This window comes from Pristiophorus japonicus, chromosome 1, assembly GCF_044704955.1.
Source record: "Pristiophorus japonicus isolate sPriJap1 chromosome 1, sPriJap1.hap1, whole genome shotgun sequence".
NCBI classification, from domain to species: domain Eukaryota; kingdom Metazoa; phylum Chordata; class Chondrichthyes; family Pristiophoridae; genus Pristiophorus; species Pristiophorus japonicus.
Window position 1 is genome coordinate 299591797 of NC_091977.1, and position 13607 is coordinate 299605403.

The following is a 13607-nucleotide window of genomic DNA, read 5'->3' on the forward strand; positions in this document are numbered from 1 at the left end:
ACATTAAGTACAATACCACCAGTCAATTAAACAGTGTTAAGAATGTACACCGATTGAAAACGACAGTGTTTTTCTATAATCGCTGATATCGTTTGACTTTTAAAATTAGGCGAAGTTCGCTGGCGGTCAAAACCACCCAACCAATATTAAATTCTTCCACTATTACTCTTTATCACACAACAGTATCATTTTTAAAATATATAATTACTGTATTTTTACATTTAATTATTAGAATTATAAACACAACTCCATGATGTTAGCAGATGCATACAATGACTACTTGTTAGAGTTAAGATCTAAAGATGTGCAGCGCCTTGGCGTGTTAATACAGATATCTGATTTCCGTTGGATTAGTTGGATTTCCTGAAGTCTGTGCTGTCAGCCACATTTCTGTCCATTGTATTTTGTGCCGCTCACATGGTGGATTTTCCTTCCGTTTCTGATTCCCAGCTTTCCACAGAGCACAAGGAGCGGATATGGACACAAATCACAGTTCTCTCCTCTCCATTGCTGGCTCCGACTCAGCAACACTTTCTTAACAGTTGATTTCACCGAAACGGACTAAAAAGGAGGACTCCTGCGATAGAACCTGGCGACGAAAATGATATAATGGCAGTTAACCTCATGTACAAACTTTGGTTCGGAAGAAAATCAGTTGCATTTTGGTAAGTTGCTGAAAACCATAGGCGAGGTTAGAGAAACTGCAGCACTAACTGGCACGGCACAAGATCTCTGAGTTTTTTTTTCCAGCTTTAAAATATAATCATGATAAAGTATATCAAAAAGTGACCTAATAGTGCGACACGATATGCCAGCTGTCTTTAAGTAAACCTAAATCCCTTTTAAAGTCGATATAGGTTTCTTCTACAGTATGCATTTGGAAAACCTTTTTTAAATGACAGTGTCATTTATGAAATCTGAAACTTCTAAATGAAAAATAGTTTATAATCGGCTAACTAGTAAACCGTGCGTTAGCATTTAGGAACTTGATTTCTTTTTCTTATTTGACAAATTCTTCGATTTTGTTAGTTAGATGTAAAGTCTTTTTATAATTTCAGTGTTCTTGTGCGATTATGTCATATCTAGTTTATCCCCTCCCCCCAGTGCTGTTCGTAAGTGGGTAGCAAGCAAACCCTGTGTGAAGCCAGGCTGTAATAAAAGTAAGCTGCAATTTAGATCTTCATTTCCACGGTCCAGGAGCTAGCTCAACTCATTGGTGCTTTCGTTCACCTAGGTGGGATTCATTGTGAAATAAACCATGAGGTCTTCAACCTCCAGAATATCAAGCTTCTCCTCGAGGGATTCATTATGGAACCGGTAAGCTTAGGGTTAACTGCACAAAGACAAGTTTCCCTTACAACATGGTTTATTATCAGTGCTCATACTTAAATATTTTCGAGAAAAATAACCTTTTTTCCTCAGATTCTTCTGGGTCAACCTTTGTACGAACAAATATTGACAGGATTCAACGAATATCCTTATGGAGGGCGAGAGAAGGGGGATTAATCATTTGGAAACGAGGGGGAAAGGACAACTTGCGTGTGCGCTGGGGATTTCCTGGTGATAGTGAAAGTGGCCAGAAAGGTATCAATTTCTTCACGATCCTGAGGATAGTTTGACTAAAGACATACAAACCGGGAATGCTTTCATTGGAGCACTTGACAGTCTCTGGTAAAACATAGAAACATAGAAAATAAGTGCAGGAGTAAGCCATTCGGCCCTTCGAGCCTGCACCACCATTCAATAAGATCATGGTTGATCATTCCCTCAGTACCCCTTTCCTGCTTTCTCTCCATACCCCTTGATCCCCTTAGCCACAAGGGCCACATCTAATTCCCTTTTGAATATATCTAACGAACTGGCCTCAACAACTTTCTGTGGCAGAGAATTCCACAGGAATAACACAGACTAGATAAATTATAATGTTATCTAAAATAACACAGATTAGATAAATTATAATGTTATCTAAAATAACAGACTAGATAAATTATAATGTTATCTAAAATAACACAGACTAGATAAATTATAATGTTACGATTGTGATTTCTTGAAAACTTTTTCAAATTAGTTTTATTTTTCTCACTGATGTCATACCTCCACCAGCACTGGGTCTTTTGAGAGATGACAGATTCTCTCTTGATCCCTTCTAACTTCCCCCACCCAACACACACATTCACGCACCTAGTCTTCTTCTGGGAAGATCCTGCTAAATATCAACTCCTGGAAGAAAAAAATCGCGCGAAAAGAATCACTGTAGTTTTAAATAAATGTTTTTAAAAAATTGGACCGGGAACATTTTGTGCCGAAGTTGAAAATGTACAAGGAGAGCCCAACTTTACATGGGGGCCGTACCGTTTGCGAGCGAATGAAATGTTTATGTGAAAATGTTATTCTGACTCAGCACATAAACAGTTCTCCTCAGTCGCCAATCGTATTTCTGTAGCTGATGTTATTCTTCCTTGTGCTGGGTGAGGACACATTCCATCGATCGGTGAATTAAAACAAACACACGTTTTGTTTAAAACATTATTTAATTGTGCAGTATTTTAATGCAGTTTTTACTTCTCGAATTAAACAATGCTGAAACAAAGAAATACGTAGTTGTGAGGCGCTGCGGCTATACGTTTTTTTAAATTCCAAAATATATACGGGTTCAAATCTAAAAGCATAGCGCTGTTTTGCATATTTGGCTACACATGTTGTTTCGTGGAAAGCTCCTTTCTTTAGAACAAAATGATGATGTGGCACTAAAAACACATTCAACCTCGAACTGCACACATCCTCAGAATTTATTGCTATTGTTCCTCGTTTAAAACCTGAAGGTGGCGCAGTAGCTCCAGCGAAATTGTGTCGGTGTGTGTGAAAGAGGGTGAACGACAGACCACAGGAGAAGTGTGCATGTCTGTGTGTATGTGCCTGTGAGAGTGAAAGAGAAAGACCACAGAGGGAGCGGGAAACAAAAGGCTTACACTTGCATTTTGTCATGTATGTAACCTTTATGTAACAACACTGCAATACTGTATATACGTAAGAAATGCACACCTTGACCACAGGGGGTGAACTTGTGGGAAACATTCCTCACCTGGTCACCCAGGTATTTAAAGGGAGGTCCCATGTAGGGTCTGCACTTCTTGGTCCCGTGAATAAAGGTTCAGGTCATGGAGTGACCTTGTCCATACAATGTGCCTCGTGTGGATTTGTGGTATTGTGCAAGGGCTTTACATTGGCGACGAGAAACGGGAATCAACGATCCACGAGAATGGCCATCGGCAGCACAGATGAATGGTACTGTGTTGGTGAGGACTGGGACGATTTCATTGAGAGGCTCCAGCAGAGTTTTGTCATGAAGGACTGGCTGGGAGACATAGCGGCCGACAAGCGAAGGGCTCATCTGCTGACCAGCTGTGGACCTAAGACTTACGCGCTCATGAAAGACCTGCTCGCACCCGAGAAGCCGGCGGACAAAACCTTCGAAGAGCTCAGCAAACTAATTAGTGAGCACCTCAAACCGGCGAGCAGCATACACATGGCCCGACACAGATTCTATACACACCGACGTCGGGAAGGACAGAGCATACCGGATTTAGTTGCGGATCTTCGGCGCTTGGCCAGCCTCTGTAAGCTCACAGACGCCTGCAGGGGGGAGATGCTAAGGGATTTCTTTATTGAGAGCATCGGTCATGCTGGAATATGCAGAAAGCTAATTGAGACCAAGGACTTGACCTTGGAAGCGGAGTCGTTGATGGCTCAGACTTTTATGGCGGGGAGGAGGAAACCAAGATAATATATGCGCGCAATTCTGGATGGATCAAGGAGTCAATATCATAAACGAGACACAGAGCCCTGCAGGCAGGCAAGGGCAGTTCGAGACACCCCAGGCAGCAATAGATCCAAGAGTAAGTCTCCAACAGAGACAATGGCAGGCTGAACGGACATTTACACCCCCCACCGCCCCCCCAGTGGACAAGCAGCCCGGGATGGGGCTATTGACACCCAGGGTGCTCAAGAGCAGTCAAAGGGACAATCAGCGAGGAATGCCTTGCAACAGCCCTTTTGTTCACAACAATGGGAATCTCAGTTCATGCTGGAGGTGTGGGGGCAGACATGCTGCCAGGACTTGCAGATTTCAACAGTTCGTCTGCAGAAATTGTAACCTCAGTGGCCATTTAGCCAGAATGTGCAGAAAGCTTGTAACCAGGCTAATATACAAGGCGGATGAACCAGATGAGGGGTCTGCGAGGCAGGATGACGCCTGGGGTAAATCAATGAAGTTCAGCGGGTTCATATGGCAAACATTCACAGCTCATAGCGGAGGTGGGTGGGGTGGCTTGACCCATCCACCTCCACGGAGGTGTGTGGGGGGCCTGACCCATCCACCTCCATGGCACGAACCTGGTATTGCAGTACTTCCAGGAACGGTGCAGTGGCTCTAGGCCTTTTGGCTAAGAGCATTGGCGCAGAGTGATCCTTGATGTGTGCAAGGTGACCTCTGGCATTTGTGATTTGACAAAGAATTGGAACGATTGGCTACGAATTAAAAAAAAAAAACATTCACAGCTCATATACCAAAATGCCACCCATGATGATGAAAGTCCTCTTAAACAGCATCCCTGTACGCATGGAGCTGATCACGAAGGCCAACCAGTCACTCATGAGTGTTCAACAATTCGAAAAGCTGTGGCCACTCAAAGCCAGCAGACCCAAACTAGAATGCATTGAGACGCAATTACGGACGTACACCAAAGAAATCATTCCAGTGCTGGGCAGTGCAATGTTGACGGTCACACACAGTGGATCGGTGAACCGGCTGCCGCTCTGGATTGTCCCGGGCAATGGTCCCGCACTGTTGGGGAGGAGCTGGTTAGCTGAGATGAAGTGGAAATGGGGGGATGTGCACGCAGTGTCATCTGTGGAGCGAAGTTCATGCTCACAGGTCCTACAGTAATTTGAATCACTATTTCAACCTGGCGTCGGGACGTTCAAAGGTACCAAAGTAGTGACATGCATCACCCCGGAAGCCAGACCAGTGCACCACAAAGCCAGAGCTGTGCCATATGTGATGTGGGAGAAAATTGAGAGCGAGTTGGACCGGTTGCTGAGAGAGGGCATCACCTCGCCTGTTGAATTCAGCGACTGGGCGAGCCACATCGTTCCCATCCTAAAAGCAGATGGCTCGGTCAAGATCTGTGGCGACTACAAGGCCACTATCAATCGGGTGTCCCTACAAGACCAATACCTGCTCCCGAGAGCGGAGGACCTTTTTGCCACACTGGCATGCGGGAAGCTGTTCACCAAGTTGGATCTCACTTCAGCCTACGTGACCCAAGATCTGGCCGAATCTAAACTACTGACCACCATCACGACACACAAGGGACTGTTTGTCTACAACAGGTGTCCGTTTGACATTCGATCAACGGCCGTGATTTATCAAAGAAACATGGAAAGCCTGCTCAAATCCATTCCTGGAACAATTGTATTTCAGGACGACATCCTCATCACCGGTCATGACACCGAGGGACACCTCCACAACCTGGAAGAGGTGCTACGCCGACTGGACTGGGTAGGCCTGTGACTCAAGAAGTCTAAGTATGTGTTTTTGGCTCCCAAGGTCGAGTTTCTGGGCAGGAGGGTTGCTGCAGATGGGATTCGGCCCACCGAATCCAAAACGGAGGCGATTCGACGAGCACCCAGGCCCTGCAACACATCGGAGTTGAGTTCATTCCTGGGACTGTTGAACTATTTCGGGAACTTTCTGCCAAACTTAAGCACATTGTTGGAGCCGCTACACGTGCTCCTGAGTAAGGGTTGTGATTGGTTTTGGGGGGACTGTCAGGAACGGGCTTTCAATCCGGCACAGAACCTGCTTTGTTCAAATAAGCTGTTGACCCTGTACGACCCCCGTAAGAAATTGGTTTTGACATGTGATGCATCGTCCTATGGGGTTGGGTGCGTGTTGCAGCAGGGTAATGCTGAGGGCCAACTACAACCTGTGGCTTATGCCTCCAGGTCGCTCTCTCAAGCGGAACAGGGATATGGGATGGTTGAGAAGGAAGCACTCGCATGTGTCTATGGGGTGAAAAAGATGTATCAGTACCTTTTTGGCAGGAGGTTTGAATTAGAAACGGACCACAAGCTGTTGTCAGACAGCAAGGCTGTCACTGCCAATGCGTCAGCTCGCATACAGCGATGGGCTCTCACGCTCGCTGCATATGACTACACCATACGGCACCGGCCGGGCACTGAAAATTGCGCTGACGCACTCAGCAGGCTTCCACTGGCCACCACCGAGGCAGCGGAGGAAAGCGCTGAGATGGTCATGGCTGTCGATGCCTTTGACAGCGCAGGCTCCCCCATCACAGCCTGCCAGATCAAAACCTGGATCAACAGAGATCCCGTCCTATCCTTGATTAAGAAATGTGTCCTGACTGGGGATTGGGCGCCCGCACACGGAGCATGCCCTGAGGAGGTCAGACCGTTTCACAGATGAATGGATGAGCTCTCCATCCAAGCCGACTGCCTACTATGGGGCAGCCGGGTAGTCATGCCCCAGAGGGGCAGGGAAGCATTCTTCAGGGAACTCCACAGCGAGCACCCAGGCATCGTGCTGATGAAGGCCATTGCCCGGTCATATGTGTGGGGGCCGGGAATTGATTCAGATCTGGAACACTGTATTCGCAGGTGCACGACCTGTGCCCAGCTGGGTAATGCCTCCAGGGAGGCCCCGCTCAGCCTGTGACCCTGGCCCACCAGGCCATGGTCACGTATTCACATAGACTATGTGGGCTCGTTCATTGGAAAAATGTTTCTCATTGTGGTTGATGTGTACTCGAAATGGATCGAGTGCATCATTTTGAATTCGTGCATGACATCCACCACCGTGGAGAATCTGCCCGCGGTCTTTGCGACCCATGGCTTGTCAGACATCCTTGTTAGCGATAATGGCCCATGTTTCACAAGCTACGAATTCCAGGAGTTCATGTCGGGTAATGGCATTAACCATGTCAGGACTGCACCGGTCAAGCCAGCCTCCAATGGCCAGGCGGAACGTGCGGTCCAAATCATAAAGCAAGGCATGCTCCGGATTCAAGGACCCTCCCTTCAATGCCGCCTATCGCGCCTCCTGCTGGCCTATGGGTCCCGACCGCAATTGCTCACGGGGGTCCCGCCGCGGAGCTACTCATGAAACGAACACTTAAAACTCGGCTGTCCCTCATTCATCCAGTCCTGTCCGACATTGTTGAGGGCAAGCGCCAGTCCCAAAATGAGTACCATGACCGAAATTCAAGGGGGAGATGTATAGAAATTGATGACCCCGTATTTGTTCTCAATCACGCTTTGGGGCCCAAATGGCTTGAGGGTACTGTAATAGACAAAGAGGGGAATAGGGTCATCGTGGTTAAACTTATCAATGGGCAGATATGTCGCAAGCATCTGGACCAAGTGAAAAAAAGGTTCAGCATGGACACTGAGGAACCTGAGGAAGATCATGAGATGGTATTCACACCACCGCCAGTGAACGAGCAACAAGAACGTTCAGCAACATGCACAGTCCCTGCGGTCAGCCCCGACAGGCCGGAATCACCACAGGTGACAGACACGCATACCAAGGCTCAACAACCAAAGCCCCAACTGCGGCGCTCCACGAGAGAGCGCAGACCACCCGAGAGACTTAACCTATGATCCCAATAAGATGTTGAGGGGGAGTTGATGTCATTTATGTAATCTTTATGTAACAACACTGTATATACGTAAGAAATGCACACCTTGACCACAGGGGGTGAACTTGTGGGAGACACTCCTCACCTGGTCACCCAGGTATTTAAAGGGCGGTCCCACGCAGGGTCTTCACTTCTTGGTCCCGTGAATAAAGGTTCAGGTCATGGAGTGACCTTGTCCATAGAATGTGCCTCGTGTGGATTTGTGGTATTGTGTAAGGACTTTACACATTTGCCCATAGATTTTCTATGGTCTTTTGCACTCTAAGTTCCTCTCAGCCAACAACCGAAAAAGTGCAGGGCCCTGGACAGGGCATCTGGGTCCTGTGTGAACAGGATAAGCAACTGTGAGTCCCCTTAATCAATCGGGTTGAAGAATCATTAATGAACACCACAGAGTCTGAACCAGGAAGTGTCAATTCGAATATTTAATTCAATGTCAAATCAGGTGAAGAAAGCGAAAGAAAGAGAGGGAAATAAAGATTGATTCAGAGAAAGAAAAAAAATAGACAGAAAGAAAAAGTAAAAACAAAAGAATTAAAAAAAATCTCCAACAATAATTAAAATCTAAAGGAATGAAACTCCACAGTTAATTTTCAGCGTCAGAGAAGCTGTTTGGCAGTAATTAAGACTTATCACGCCATTAAAAAGATACTTATACTGAAATGGACAAACCCTAGCTTAGTTCGTAGATATCAAATAAGTACTGCTACTTCACGCCGTTCCATGTATTTCAATGGCGAGATACCATTATCGGGCAGCTTTTGAAGGAGCAGGGCATCTCAGACAGCAACTTCCTGATTTACACATTTAACTGTGCATGGGCGGTGGCTAGAATTTACTGTTTGATTTACACATTAAAGTGAGCGTTGTGAGCTTCACCGTTATTTCTACTGCGAAATCGGACCGAAAGTGTGTGAAAGAGAAAGAGCGAGCGAGAAAGAGACAGATCACAGAGAGGTGACTGCTCCAGAAAATGATGATCTGTTGACATTCCATTAAGTGAGCTAATACGACTTTCCTTTATTAGTTGAATGAGTAATTACAATATAAATCATAAATATTTAATCTGATCAATGGATGTTTCATAATTAAGTGCGTTCAAATTATATGAATCCATTATGGCATTATAACAATATTTATTGTACCAAAATATATAGTATTAGGCAGTCCCTCGTATTGAGGATGACCCAATTCCACACCAAAAAAGGATGAGTTCACAGGTGTTTCAATGAGGGACCTGACATATTGAAGGGTGGAAGATGCCTGCGCCTGGATTCTTTTAACGTGGAGTGGCCATTGCACACCAGCCAACACACAGGCTTGATAGAGCTAGGTCTTGATTCAGTGGCAAAGTTTAACCAAGACGACTGGAGACCAAGCTCTGCTGCACGGACCTAGTATCCACACATGCTCCTACTGTCCATAGATCGCAGTAAGGGCTGGCCTGTGCTGCCCCTGGGCCCTCGCCTCTTCTGGGCCCCAAACCCATATATAATACACATAATAACATGACATATTTATATAGTGCACTTCAGGAATACATAACTCGCTCACTCTCAGCGATGAGAAAGTATAAACCATAAAAGAAAAACACCAAAACAGAAAGATGAAGAACCGTAACAAACAAGCTGCAAGCCCGATTGATGTCAATGGAGGAATTTCCCCAATGATGAAGAAAATATTAACAAGTAAATCTTTGCTAAATATTCAAAGCAATACAGGGTGCTACTGCCAGAAAATACTGATGTTTCAACAGATATTTCCTAGTTAAAATTTCCTTCAGCGTCAAAATTATTTCCGCAGAAACATTTTGCAGAATGTGTGGGTTGTGCAATTCCAGAAAATTTGTTTAGGACTTCTTTGCACTGGCTGCATATTTCATGAAAGCTGCTGCTCATGTGACCCAGAATTTTCAACTGAGTATAGTTTCTGGTTAATTATACGAATATATGAAGGACATTGGGACTTAATGGAAGTTTCAGCCCAGTGAGAATCAATGGTAGACACAGAATCAATCGTAATACTTTCATTCTGTTTCTATGTGTCCTTCCTGTCTCTATTTGAGCTGTATCTGTTGGGATTGCATGCAAAAAGTGATTAAAAGAAAGAGAGGTTAGATACAAAGAAAAAAATATATATGTATGTGTGCATGAGAGAGAGAGGATACACATACAAGAAGGAGAAAACAAATATAAAAGGTTTTGTGGTGATAAAATAGAGGTCCAGAGGGAAAGAAAGTAATGTACTGACAAAATTTTATTTTTCTTGTGATTAACTATTTTTCAAATTGGCCACCTGAATAAAAGATAACTAGAGAGTCATGATTATACAGGTTGAACCTCTCTTATCAGGGACCCCCTGATCCGGAACCACCCCTTGTCCAGCACCATTCTCGGCTGCCAGGTGGGGCATGCGCAGAACGCAGCTGGTCAAAATCCTTCCTTCCCCGGTCTCAGAACATACATTAAAAAAAATCGTACAGGGTACTCACCAATATAATCTTTCTCCTCGATGTCGAGGTTATCGTCTGCCTCTTCCTCGTCACCCTGCTGCAACTCCTGCAGCCGCAGTCCTCGGGCTGGCTGCTCCTCCGCTTAGCGCTCCCTCCGGGGGGTCGGGCCGGCGGACCGTGTCCTCTGGCTGGCCACTCCTCCGCTCAGCGCTCCCTCCGGGGGGTCGGACCGGCGGACCGTGTCCTCTGGCTGGCCACTCCTCCGCTCAGCGCTCCCTCCGGGTGTCGGGCTCGCGGTCCGTGACCTCTGGCTGGCCACTCCTCGGCTCAGCGCTCCCTCCGGGTGTCGGGCTCGCGGTCCGCATCCTCGGGCTGCACCGACTCTTCGGGGCCCACCGACACTTCGGAACCCATTGGGCCCGCTCAGGCTGCCGACTTCCTTCCACCCGCCCCTCCCCCTGCCCACCATCCCCTCACCTCGGGCCACCCTCTCCCCCCAGCCGATGGCCTCCCCTCATCTGGCAAAATCCCTCATTCGGCACAGCCCAGATCCCGAGGATAAGGGAGGTTCAACCTATATTTTCCCTGTAATTTTAAATGCTACTGTAATCATTTATTAATGGCAGTTGAATGATTCAGATAATATTTTAAACCTTTTACACACGCTCCTAAAGTATGACTAGAAATTATTCATAGCTATTACATTTACAATATTGAGGAGATGAAATTTTGGAACTGAGTTTGGTAAACAATGATTTGGCTTCTCTGTTAATTAAACAAAATTCAATGCTGCAAAAGCATTCACCAGAAAGATTTGAGCATATTATTCAGTTACTCACATTTATTTAGGCCATTTATAGCACAGAATCACCTGAAAGAGCAGTTCTATAAATTACAGTGTTCATTCTCTTGGCCTGGCCAAAGTTTATCCCTCAATCAAGATAACAAAAACAGATTATCTGGTCATTATCACATTGCTGTTTGTGGGAGCTTGCTTGTGTGCAAATTGGCTGCCACGTTTCCTATATCATCATCACAGGCAGTCTCGGAATCGAGGAAGACGTGCTTCCACTCTAAAAATGAGTCCTTAGGAGGCTGAACGGTCCAATACGAGAACCACAGTCCCTGTCACAAGTAAGACAGATCGTCTTTGAGGGAAAGGGTGGGTGGGATTGGTTTGCCGAATGCTCTTTACGCTGTCTGTGCTTGATTTCTGCATGCTCTCAGCGATGAGACTCGAGGTGCTCAGTGCCCTCCCGGGTGCAATTCCTCCACTTCGGATGGTCTTTGGCCAGGAGCTCCCAGGTGTCAGTGGGGATGTTGCAGTTTATCAGGGTATCCTTGTAACATTTCCTCTGTCCACCTTTGGATCGTTTGCCGTGAAGGAGTTCCAAGTAAAGCACTTGCTTTGGGAGTCTCATAAGAACATAGATGTTATATATGTAAACATTGTAACTGTGTAAGACTTGCCACCAGAGGGCGCAAATGTTGGAGGCCCAAGTGTCACCTGCACACCTCGTGCAAGGGAGTATAAAAGGTTGTCTGCTATGCCGCTCAGGCACTCTGGAGTTGTATTAAAGAGACTAAGGTCACGTCGGTTTTAGCTCACAGTACTCTGTCTTGTGGCTTTCTTCCATACTTAACAATTGGCGACGAGTAACAGATTACGAACTTTCATGCGGTCATGGCTGCCGTTGGTATTTTGGAGTGATTTGTAGAGGGTGATGATTAGGAAGTCTTCGTTAATGGTCTCTGTTGTGTATCTGTAAAGCATGCACTCCCATGTTCCGCCACCAGGGAGCGCATCCCCTGAAGTCCCAAGGGATCCCAGCATCCCTTGGGAGCACTGTATATAAGCTGACCTCTAAGGCCTGTTACTCACTCTGGAGTGTCTTAATAAAGACTGAGGTCACTGTTACTTTAACCTCCCTGTGTGCAGTCTCATCTGTGTTAGGAACACAATAACTGCTGACAAGTATACGAATCCAACGCCAAGATGCAACAAACTGTGGGCATCCTGGAGACGTTCTCAGAGGGTGAGAACTGGGAAGCCTATGTCGAACAGCTGGACCAGTACTTTGTAGCCAACGAGCTGGACGGAGAAGGAAGCACTGCAAAAAGGAGAGTGGTCCTCCTCACAGTCTGCGGGGCAGCGATCTACAGCCTCATGAAGAATCTTCTGGCTCTGGTGAAACCCACAGATAAGTCATATGAGGAGCTGTGCACACTGGTTCAGGAGCATTAGAACCCGAGGGCGAGCGTGCTGATGGCGAGATATCGGTTCTACACGTGCCAGCGATCTGAAGGTCAGAAAGTGGCGAGCTACATCGCCGAGCTAAGGCGACTTGCAGGACAATGTGAGTTTGATGGCTACCTGGAGCAAATGCTCAGAGACTTTTTTGTACTGGGCATTGGCCACGAGACCATCCTGTGAAAACTTTTGACTGTAGAGACACCGACCCTCAGTAAGACCATTGCGATAGCACAGGCGTTTATGTGCACCAGTGATAACACCAAACAAATCTCTCAGCACACAAGTGCTAGCGATGTTCATAAATTAACTGGAACTGTATTTGCGAGCAGAAATGTACAGGGCAGAAACCACGAGTCTGCAACTGCCAGCAGGCCTCAGGTGACCCAGATAACTCAGAATCCGCAACAAAGGATGAATGCAAGGCAATTCACACCTTGTTGACATTGTGGAGGCTTCCATTCGGCCTATTCATGCCGCTTCAAGCTCTGCAAAACCTGCTAACCATCACGTGGCAGAGGAAGATCGGTCCATGGTGGATCAAAGCAATTTTGAGGCTCAGAGAGAGGAGGCAGATGCTGATGTACACGGGGTGCACACATTTTCAATGAAATATCCACCTATAATGCTAAATGTAAAATTGAATGGCTTACCCGTAGCCATGGAACTGGACACTGGCGCTAACCAATCCATCATGAGTAAAACGATGTTTGAGAGACTGTGGTGCAACAAGGCACTCAGACCAGCCCTGAACTCCATCCACACAAAACTGAGAACGTTCACCAAAGAGCATATCACTGTCCTGGGCAGCGCCATGGTCAAGGTCACCTACGAGGGATGGTGCATGAACTGCCACTCTGGATTGTCCCGGGCAATGGCCCCACACTGCTTGGAAGGAGCTGGATGGGCAAAATCCACTGGAACTGGGATGACATCCGAGTGCTATCACATGTCTTATGTACCCAGGTTCTTAACAAATTTCCTTCCCTTTTTGAGCCAGGCATTGGAAACCTTCCCGGGGCGAAGATGCAGATCCACTTGGTCCCAGAAGCACGACCCATTCATCACAAGGCGCGAGCGGAATCTCACATGATGAGGGAGAGAGTGGAAATTGAGCTGGACAGGCTGCAATGCGAGGGCATCATCTCCCCAGTGGAATTCAGCGAGTGGGCCAGCCCGATTGTTC

At 46.5% G+C, this 13607-nt stretch overlaps 1 protein-coding gene across 4 annotated transcripts in view; it reads left to right on the forward strand.

The window, feature by feature from the left end:
- The first annotated feature begins 530 nt into the window (after positions 1 to 530).
- Positions 531 to 13607, forward strand: part of LOC139271360 (arf-GAP with SH3 domain, ANK repeat and PH domain-containing protein 1-like) — a 525010-nt gene continuing 511933 nt past the window's right edge. For all 4 annotated transcript variants that reach the window (XM_070888507.1, XM_070888511.1, XM_070888508.1 and 1 more), the window contains exons 1-2: positions 531 to 665; positions 1235 to 1317. In XM_070888507.1, coding sequence (XP_070744608.1) covers positions 1259 to 1317 — 59 coding nt within the window. In that variant the 5' untranslated portion in view covers positions 531 to 665; positions 1235 to 1258. The remainder of the gene's footprint in view (positions 666 to 1234; positions 1318 to 13607) is intronic.